Here is an 11,228-nt window from a genome sequence, read left to right on the forward strand (position 1 = left end):
AGGAGGAAGTAACATTAAAAAACCAACCACTACTAATACAGCTAGTGCTAATCCATCTTTGCCCAATCCACAACAAAAGACTCTCCGGATAATTACACCAAACGTCCCCGTTAACAAAAACACGTCAAATCCAACCAAAATAGCAAATACTGTAACAGCCTCGCTCACCACCAATAACTCACAACAGATAATCACTCTAACCTCCCCAGGTGCGGCACCCAAAACTGCCGCCACCCCGGCAGCACCTAGTAGCTCCGCTAATAAAACTCCTGGCAAGAATGTAAACAAACCAACAACAAAAACTTCCCTCCCTCCACCCCCACCACCAAAAACCCCTTCGGACAGGCCCAAGAGAAATGCTGCGAGGAATCCTGGTCCCCCAAGACTCCCAGCAGATTTCCCTCCTGAGGCCTCGCCGTATGTGGTGGTTATGGCTGGAGTACCTGAATTAACAGATCTTACCCCAGAACCGGTCTGGTCCTTAAAAAACAAGGCCCAGCATTGGCTCCAGACCAACCGCCCGATTCCATCTTCTTGGCGCGGAAGAATTAGATCTGTTGCCAGGGTACCGTGGGTGGGCAGCACTAGAAAAACCATTCCCGGGGATTGCATAACAATTACATTTGAGGACCCACGAATAGCAGACTATGTCTGCGCATGGGAAGATATCACCCCAAATGGAGGAATCAAGATCAAACCACTCTCCTTCTTCTATCCTTTTAGGCAGGCGGACGGCTTTATACAGGAGCAGGAGCCTCCCTGGTCTGCTCCATTCCCCAGGCAGGACGATTTATCAATTCCCAGATACCACGGTCCCCCTAACTTATATGAGCCAGATTATTCCTGGCACACAGTAAGACAACGCCACCAGGGTGGACGATGGGACGACAGAAGACCCTACACTCAATGGCCCCCTCACAGAGACCAATCTCGGTGGGACCCATGGCATAACATCCCGCTACACAATAGGTACAGTGGCCTAGAAATGGTCGACTGACCATTAACAGAAATCTCCTCAAATGAGCTTCATGTATCCCCCTCTCCACAGCTTCTCATAACCTCTCCAGTTCCCAGAAATAAGGAACCCATAATCCCAATAGAAGAACGTAATGAGGACTCCTCATTAATCACAGTATTCTCTTGGAACACCGCAGGCCTCCGAAATAAAATCGAGGATGGTTCCGCGCAGGAGTTCCTACATTCATATCAAGTAATTTGTCTCCAGGAGACATGGTCTGTAGAAGAACTACACCTACAAGGCTACAAAACCTATTCTGTCCCAGCACTAACCAGCCCAATGGGCAGACCAAAAGGCGGGCTAACAATTTACATCTCAAATACCCTACCACTTAACAAAGTGGCCATACTTTCCCAGGACGCTAACCACCAAATCCTTTCACTAACCCTTGCAAATAAAGAAATAATCATTCTGACCAATAGTTATAATAACTTATCGGAAGAAAACTTCATAATTCTTCTTACCACCCTCTGTGATAAACTAAAACAGATTCACCACTGGAGATCCGCAAATAAGGCAACCCACCTAATCTGGGGGGGAGACTTTAATCTCCACCCCTGCACAGCCCCCAACCTATTGTGCTGCGGGATAGTGGACGAATTTAACGTCCCAATAGCGCATTTTGCCCACAATAAACTAGGAAATGTCATTAACACCGTCCTATCGGACTTGGATCTCCACATCGTAAACCATCTGGATGCAGACCCAAACAAATTTACTCCGACCTACGTGGGCAGAGGTCATCAAACCACAGTAGACTTCATACTCCTTTCACCAAGTCTCATGAATAAAGTTAAAGATTTTAGGGTCATTGTCACCCCCCTCAGCGATCACTCCGCCTTAACAATAAAGATATCTATGCCATCCAACTCCTCTCATAAATTGGAAATGGCGACCACCCTCACACAGAACAAGATCCAGGTTGGTAAACACAATGGCTTCACAATCAAGTGGGCAAAAATTAATCCATCTGACATACTGAAAAAACTAATAACTCGGACCTACCCAAATATTGTGAAATGCCTGGACCTTGCATCAAGCCACAAGGAAGTCCTGATAAACTTTAATTTAATTTTAGATTCTATAAAGGACCTACTTACCTCAAAACCTAACCCAAACCGCTCCACAAAACCAAAATGGTTTAACCATAATTGCACTGCTGCTCTAACAAAATTAAAATCTGCACTTCAAAACAAACCGCGAGATGCAGCCCAGATCCAACTTTTAAGGCGCCAATACACAGGGGAAAGAAAGCTGAGAACTGCCCAACTCAAGCAAAAACTATGGGATGATCTTCATAAAGGTGCAGTCTCAAAAAACAGCGAGCTTTTCTGGCGTACAGTCAGAACCCCTTATCTTACCGATAAGGGCACCCCAAAAATAGAAGTCGCCATTGACGAAAATACATGGGTCTCCCACTTCGAAGAGATTTTTAAAAACACCTCACCAACAGAACCTCCGCCTCCAAAGCCCCACTATCCCATTTTGGTTCCTTTTGATATTCCAGACCTCATGGACGCACTCCAGAGTAGTAAATCAGGCAAGGCACCAGGACCGGATGGGGTCCCAGTGGACTTCTTTAAAAACAACCTAGACCTCTGGACCCCCATCCTAACTAGAGTCTGCACAGCGGCAGCGAATGAGGGAATCCTAACCTCCTGGACTAAATCAATAATGGTCCCCATCTTCAAAAAGGGGGACCGTCAAGGCGCAAAATCCTACCGGCCCATATCACTGCTGGATTCGCTCGGGAAAGTAGTGGGGAGAGTGATTCTAGAGCGTCTCCAGCAGTGGAGTGAGGACCGGGGCATAATCTCCGATATTCAATTCGGCTTCCGCGAGGGCTTTGGCACACTAGAGCAGGCCCTTAATCTCACCTTAATAATGGGCAAATACACCCAGGCTACCCCCACTAAGATATATATGGTCTTTGTCGACCTATCCGCAGCTTTTGACTGCGTTTCGCACGCAAAGCTGTGGAAGGTCCTAGCTCAACTGGGAGTAGATCTACCCCTTTTAGACCTTTTAAGAGAGCTCTATACCGGGGCAACAGCTAGAGTGCGTTTTGGCGCAAACGGAGAGCTGACGTCGCCGTTTAGCGTAGGGCGTGGGGTCAGGCAGGGATGCGTCCTGGCCCCCTTCCTCTTCTCACTCTACACCAACGGCTTGGAGGAGGAGATGTTGAGGGGGGCCCAGGACCTCCCACGCATAAACCGCCGCCTGATCCCAGCCCTGCTTTACGCGGACGACGCTGTTATCCTCGCACGAACCCCCCGAGAACTTCAGAAAGCAGTAACCAGGTACACTTCATTCATGGGCAATCTTGACTTAAAGGTGAACGTGAAAAAAACGTTCGTAATGACAGTTGGTAGAGGCAAAAAAAGAATAAATCCCATACTGCTCAACAACCAAAAGCTTGAAGCTACCCCCCAGTACCCTTATTTGGGGGTCATGATAGATGACCAACTTAGCTGGAAGCTAGCAGTGAACACAAGGGCACATTTATCCAGGAGGGCAATTGCCGCCTTAACAACTTTCTCTCAGAGACTAGGCAAAAGACCACCAGTAGAGCTCCTCAAGATTTACAACGCCAAATGCCAGGCAATCGCAACATATGGCGCGGGAGTCTGGGGTTACACTGATATTAGTCCCATCCAGAAAGCTGAAAACGCCTTTTTAAGATTTTTGCTAGCCACCCCCAAAGGCACCTCTACCTATGCAATGCATCTAGAATTAGCTATACCTTACATAGAGGACCTAATTAAAATAGAACCGCTGATGCTGTGGTGCCGCATTTGGAAGTCAGACAACAATGCCCTGACACAAGCCATCATTTCAGATTCAATGAACTTGGACAATTCCACAAAAATAAAATGGCTTCTTTATGTTAGAAACTTTTTTAACGATCTAGGCGTTGAGAACTACTATTTGGACCCGGTGTCAATAACAGACATCTCGAAAAAAGATCTTAAACAGAAAGCATTAAGACACCTGGAAACTCTAAGACTTGCATCCATTTCCTCAAAAACGGCAGTTATCCATGCAAATATGATTCAAGTAGCCTTTGACATTCACCCGTATTTGGCACTTCAAATATCAACCTACGAGAGAATGCTAATCACAAGATTCAGGCTAAATACCTTCTTTAGAATGGTCACCTTTCCGTCACAAAATTGTTGGAGTGCCATACTCCCCCCCTGCCCATGTGATGGTCTGTCAACGCAGTCTAACTTGCATGTGATCCTGCTTTGTAAATACCATCAAGCCCACAGAAAGATCTGGCTTTTACCGATATTAAGAACGTGGGGGCTGAGACAATGCAGACCCGCTCTCTTAAGATTGCAAATGCTGGAAACGGAAAATGTCTGTTATTTTGTTAGTAGTTTTCTAAAATGTATCATGAAACATAGAAAGAATCTTTAAAATCCTCGTCAGTCTTAATTTGAGCGGCTCCTTGCACATCTTTATTAACTTTTTTACTGTGAAATGAATTTTATATGAAATTTTATGTAATATATGTATTTTCGCATTGTATGATATTTTCTGCTCTTTTATGGTTTTTCCATTGTGAACAAGCCGAATAAAGAATTTTATATATATATATATATATTCAAAAAGCTCCCTGGACACACAGTTGAGCCCATCGTGGTTTTTAAGGACCAGGTTGAGACCCGATGATGAAGCAAGCAACTACTAGAGTGGGTGAGGGTCAAACAAAGAAAATGTAAAGACAATTTACCAGCAGGGTGACAACTAAAGTATATATCTTTTTACTCATAGTAAACTAATCAGGTGTGGGATACTTTTGGTAACTTTTATAACCCCTTCCCAACTTCCACTTGAGTTTTGCATTTTGAACGAAACATTTTCTTTTGTGGTGTCTCTTCAGCGCCATCTAAGCAGTGACAGTTACTGACCTAGTAAGGACACCTGACAAGTCCCACCATTAGGTCAATGTGAAAAGCTCCACCTGAGCACCCACTAAGCCATATCTGGCAGCCTCCCAGTTCACCTAGAACTACACTTCACAAAAAGGATCAACTTTGGATACTTACACCAATTGCACAACTTGGTTTGACACGAGACATTATAAAAGAAATGTCAATCGGATGTAGGCTTGCCCTAGTGAGAGTAATAAGCAAATTCATGGTTTGGTCTTTATAGGGATCTCTGTATGGGACTTTCTAGTTTTCAAACATAGCTTAAGTTTGAAGACACTTTGTCGCTAGAATCAAAGAATTATTACACCACTGGAGTGCCAAACCATCATTCCCTAATCCTGACCCAACCTTTGGAATATGCTCTCAGAAGGCATCAGATATACCAAGCACTTGCTTTTGTACAGGAAAAAAAACATTAGACACATCAGTTCCATCTTCATCTGAATGCTCAATTTGCCCTTCTATAAATACTTTTTCAAATCAATCATTTGTCAATTCCATTCTATTCAGGTCTTCTATCCTAGGATTTTCTTGGTCTATATTCTTTTCTTCTTTTGACTTCACCTCTTTGGCTCATAATCACGTCCACTAAATATTGACCTGCTTCTCAAGGCACTCAAAATAAAAATTCTTCCTATTCAGACCCACAATTTCACACTTCCTTTCATGCTTCATAATGATAACAATCCTCCTTCTGTCACCTCAGCGTCTTCTTGTGGCTTGAGCCTTTCCCTCTCCTCACTTCTCTCGTCTATCAATAACTGCCAACGATCTAAGACTTCCTGGATCTTCCTTACTCGGCCGCCTCCATTCTGACTATCTCTTCATCACTACTTTTTCAATTTCACATTCTCCTTTCCCAGCACTCATGGCTTTCTTGAATTCATGACCATTATATTCCTTCAGTAAGAATGACTATCCATGGTTTGCTTCATTATCCAGTCCTTGTTTCTGTTTCAGTTGTTATTATGATAGCTTGCATAATGTAAGAAGGTTTTCTGTCAACTAGTTAGTCATATATGAAGGGCGCTGGCACCACTTTGTTTATACTGCCTAAACAAAAATGTAAGTAAATAAAAATACAATATTTTGCCCACCGTCAGATCCAAGGTGCTCCAATACTGTGCAGCCCCTAACTAATCCACAAGCTCATCCACTTTTGGGATTGAATTGTTTTCAGTTTTAGTTACCTCATTGAGGGATTGGTAGTCCACAAAGAACTGTACATCTGTAGATCCTTCCTTTGTTACTAGCACCACAGGGCAGGGCCATGACTAGGCGATGTCTTAATGACCCCCATGTCCAACATTTTGGCAGCTTCCGCCATAGTGCATCCAGAACCTGGTGAGACATTTTATACATCCTGCCATTCACTGGCAGACGGTCTCCTGTGTCTGTCATGCACAAAGGCGATTTCCACCCTGGAGTCAGCAAGAAGAGATCAGCCAACCGTACCGGCACCCCACTAACATCCAGGTGTGAACCTCTAGCTACTCCCATCACCTGTGTTGAGGGACTATCAAGTTGCTCCTGTTGTGACACTCTGCTTTCTGGAAGAAAGGCACTTCAAAAGGAAGCTGATCCCAACATTAACTTCAAAGTCTCAGACTCTAAAGCATATTTTGTGCCTGGAAATGGACTATAAGAGGGGGAGTTTGAGCCCCCCCCCCCCCCCCCCAAGTCTGTCAACTGTCAAGCTGCCAACCGAGCTGTGCGAGGACAAACTTGGCAAGACTTCTGCCTCTGACCAAGACTTGGGGCCAAGGCCCGCTAGTCTCTTAGCTGGGTAAGGGGACATCACCAAGGGAATCAAAGACCATCTGCCCTTGGAGCCTGGAGTACCAACGCCTGCCGGCTCACCAAGACCACTGTGACTTGTGAAGGAGAGGAAAGCGTTGGAGGAAGCAAGGTCCAGTGATGGATACTAGCAATTGTATACCCATAGCAAGCCGTGATGAGACAGCTGCACCGATCGAGTTGAAAAGTCAGCTACCCCCACGTGCTAGAATAGGGCCACTTTGAAGTGAGCCAAACCATAGCTGCACTGCTCAGGTCATTGCCCGTGGGCTGCTACCAAGTCAGCGACCCGTTATGCCAGGTGGGACCGCCATGAAGATTGCTGCCATGCAGATCGGGCTGTAGATCCTGTGCAGGACTGAGTCGGCGGCCCCTTATGCCAGGAGAGGCTGCCGCGAAAATTGCTGCTGTGCTGGTCAGGCCATATCCTGTGTGCAGTGGAAGAATGGTGACCCCGTATTCCATTCCACCGGGAAAGACAAGGAGCGCAGTCTGGTCGAGACCATTTTTAGAGAAAGGAGGCTTCCGTGGTGATCTGAGCATCCCCAAGATGTGACTAAGGACCAGCACAAGGGGCATTGCACCCCCTCTCTCTCCTCCACCAGTGGGGAGGAACTCAAAAAACTTACCAGCAATGGGGGAACATCAAGAACACCCTGGCCGCTGCAGGGCTGGGTGCGAAGAATTTGAGGACAGCTGATTGTAACCCTCTCAGGCCACACATGTGGAAGACTTATCAGAGGCAGCCCAGAAGCTTCAGGGTACGCGTATGGGGCACGTTCAGAGACTTTGGTCGATTGGATCCTGCTAAAACAGGCAAGACTGATCGACAGGCCGATGACCCCGGAGGAACTTGCCTGCTAGATAGCGCTTCATCGCTGGAACACTTTTGACTTTACTAAGGAGTCGGAGTGGGACTTTTGAGACTTTGACTACTGTAGGGCTTAACCTGAATGTCGACTAGAGTGGATGGTGAATAACCACTACTGCTAGGAGAAGGGGGTGGGACCTGCCTAGGAAATACTAGAGCCCAGACCTCTGGGGATTGTGTGTATTGTTGGTGAATGTCCCATTTTACTTTATGTTTGTATATAAATACTCCTTTTTCCATAAAAGCAAGTATTTCACCTGACGGTCATTTATTGCTGCTGCTTAACGTATTTTGAGTTGTGGGTCTGTGTTCACCTCCCTGTGTCTACCTCCACTCCTGAGATACCTTGGACTGCCCGACGGGCGCTACCACTGCCAGTTAAGGGCTGCATGGATTCTTAGCTCAGTTGCTCTGGATCCATTTTGGGCAGGGTCCTGGGAATCAGGAGTGAAAAGCCTCAACTCTCATGGTTAGGCCAAGTAGCTCCTGTTTGCCCTGTGGCCCTCTGAACGGGGTTCTGACACCACCCAATGATAAGCAATGGGCCGACCCAAAGTGCACTCTAAGTACTGGATAATACATATTTGTTTTTCGACACCAAGCAGCTAAGACCTGTCTGTAAGAAAGACTTCAAACTACTATTCTGCAGAGGCGTAGCACAAAAATGAAGGGTCTGAAGCGTTCGGAGGATTGTCTTACTGAATTTCTTTCAGAAATCTTTAATTCTTTAAATAAATGTGCAATGTTTTTGATGGTGCGCACTAAAGAGGACGCACGATAAAATACAGCTAGACTTGCAATAAAAATAATAACATGTTGCCAAACTTTGAAATTATGAATTAACTTAAAGTGATAACATGATGAAGTTTTCAAACTGCTGTAAAATGTATACCGACGTAGATGCAGGAAAGTTTATGGTAGGTATGCGAACAGAAGCCAGAACTTGTTATCTTGCAGAGACGTCAATCCTAGGTACCTATATAATTTACACACGTGTTAATTTTGGTGTCGAATAATTTTCAAATTGCTTCATTGTAAGACAAAAGCATCAGTGAGAAATGTGCAATATATTACTTTCGCTTGGAAATGTTTACTAAATGCATTCGGCAAAAAAATATATAAAAATCGGAAAAATGTGATGCACTCCAGCAAAGTAAGCTCTAAGACTGTGCGCATGTGGCTCTGTGGTTCTGCAGTCTGTACAGATGTGTTCTGCAGACAGAGCCGGCTGATGATGTGTAACGTCGAGGTTTGAGGGGGCGTGGAATGCGTGAGCCCCCTCCGCTACTGTGCATGCACAGACAAGGGTAGCAGCCTCCACCCACCCCTGTACGTGGCAGTCTCATCCCTGGAGGGGCGGGCAAACTGCAGCCTCCCCGGGACTTTTTCAGCGGCTTGCAGAGCAAGGAACACCCTCCCTAACCACGGGCGTGTGCGAGTGAAAATTCACTGCCTGCGGCTGCCGTTTATCTGCCTCACACCCAAACCACTTGGTGCACACGAGAACAGCTTGTACCCTTGATTCACAAGTAATAGATTGCACTGAATCGGACCTGCTGTAGTGTGACGGGGAAATGGCGCAAAGAAAAATAAACTGTGATTACATTGATATAGCGCCTACTAACCGCGATGAGTGTTGAGAGTGTTTTCAAGGCGAGTAGCACTAGCACACTTTACTGTCCAGCTGACAGTCCATACATAAAGGTGGCCATGCAGACTGCGCTCTCCCCCACCACTTTGGCTAGTATAGCTCGAGGCTGGCGCATGAAAACCTGGAAGTGTGCCACCCAACTGTATTCTAGTAGTATGTATCGTTATCACCTACTGATGAGGCGCCGAAGCGCTTTGTGGACGGGTAGCCTGCCGCTTAAAACATTAGTCTAAGTGATGCATATGTTGTAACTAAGACAATGACGGCTCCTTAAACTACTGTGAAAAAGATCATCGGGGGGGGGGGGGGGGGGGGGGGGGGGGGGGTAATGGAAGCAATGAATGGTGTATGCCCACACACAAACCAGCGCCAATCGATGGATATAACACTATGCCCGAGCTCCGAGGTGTGGGCTGATAAGGAGCTGTGCAGATACCTTATCGACTGGTGCCTCACAAAGTGCGGCTCACTTTCTAATTTATCGAACTACTTTGTATTACTCAGACAAGGTCCAGATTGCCACCAGACAGGTTTCTTTTACACAGCCCAACATTTCGTAGCAAAGCCCTTCATTGTACTGCTTGGCCCCCCTCGTAACACTTGTCTTTATGACTAATGCTCACAGTGCCATGGGTGGCTCCCATTATATAGCCCACCTCCCCACAGCAACTACCAATGCTTGAACCTCTCCGAGTCCTTAGATAATACCCTACACTACTTGGTTGCCACCCAGATTTTTGCCACACTATTGCTGCTGTTGTCCCAAACTGCAAGATTAGTTCTGCGTGTCTGCTTGCCCCTATATATTGTTCAGCAAAGGTAAACACGGTTCCCCACTCCAAATGGGGTCCGCTGGAACTACAACTCCCAGAATGCACCACATGTACATGCATATAACAGTTCTTCATGCAATTTCACGGAGAGATTATGTTGTTCAAGGGATGCACTGTGAGCCCCTACACACTTGAAATCCCTCTCACCTTGAAGTAGGCCACCTGTAGGTAGTTGTAGGGGCTCCTCTTGGTGAACTCGAGCTCCAGCTCCTCAGCGATCTGGTAGAGGCTAGAGGGGGCCCCGAGAAGCCGCTGCTCGCAAGTCTTCAGGCAGTCGGCCCGGTGCAGCACCGAGTGGAAGAAGCGCAGATCCTTCAGGGGTCGGGGGTCTTCCGGGGGGCCAGGCTCGATCAGCCCCTCGCAGTGCCCACGACACCATGCCCTGTGGGTGCGCAGGGCCGCCCGGCTCCGCAGCGACCTCTCCATGTGCAGGATGACCGAGGTCCAGTCCCCCCGGTAGTATGCCTCCACCCCGCTGTCGTAGAGCCGATCGTACGGCTCCAGGGGGCCCTCGGCAGCCGGGAGCGGGGGCAGCGCCAGCAGGAAGGCGAACAGCGCCAGAGTAGTCATGATCGAGGAGGTTTAAAGGGAGGCTGCTGCTGCTAGTTCAGCTGCTGAACTTGCCAACCGAGGCACAGCATCCAGGAGAAGGGCACTGGACACTGAGAGCAGAGCAGTACCCGCTGAGCTGGCAGGAGCAGCAAAACTACAACTGTACTGGCGATCGCCACTAGGTGGCCCCACTGCAAGGACCGCGACATGGAGGCCATCTTGGATTGGGGGTCTGTGCTCGTTCTAGACCAAAATAGCTTAGTTTGGACAGCCAATCCGTCGTGCCCAGTAAACTTGTCGGTCCCGTGGATTTAACGGCGGCCCTTTGGCTGGATAAACGAAACGTTCAACGTCAGCGCGTAATGCCAGCTTTCAATGTATTTTATTTCGAAGGGAGCTGTGGCATTATCAACCAAAAGATACCTTTATAAAGGGATTACAAACATCACTACTAAGGGAATTACTATCCATCGCGATTGCTTACTTTTCTTAAAATATAAGAACGTTCTTTCTCGGTTTCTTAAATTTTTCAAGGTGACCAATTGTAAATTGTCTAATTCTGTTT

At 46.8% G+C, this 11,228-nt stretch overlaps 1 protein-coding gene across 1 annotated transcript in view; it reads right to left on the bottom strand.

Moving 5' to 3' along the window:
- Nucleotides 1-10,830, bottom strand: part of P3H1 (prolyl 3-hydroxylase 1) — a 227,291-nt gene extending 216,461 nt beyond the window's left edge. The window contains exon 1 of the mRNA XM_086922172.1: nucleotides 10,259-10,830. Within this exon, the coding sequence (XP_086778298.1) occupies nucleotides 10,259-10,681 (423 nt within the window). The 5' untranslated portion in view covers nucleotides 10,682-10,830. The remainder of the gene's footprint in view (nucleotides 1-10,258) is intronic.
- Between the last annotated feature and the right edge of the window lie 398 nt (nucleotides 10,831-11,228).

Source organism: Lissotriton vulgaris, chromosome 5 (genome assembly GCF_964263255.1).
Source record: "Lissotriton vulgaris chromosome 5, aLisVul1.2, whole genome shotgun sequence".
Lineage (NCBI taxonomy): Eukaryota > Metazoa > Chordata > Amphibia > Caudata > Salamandridae > Lissotriton > Lissotriton vulgaris.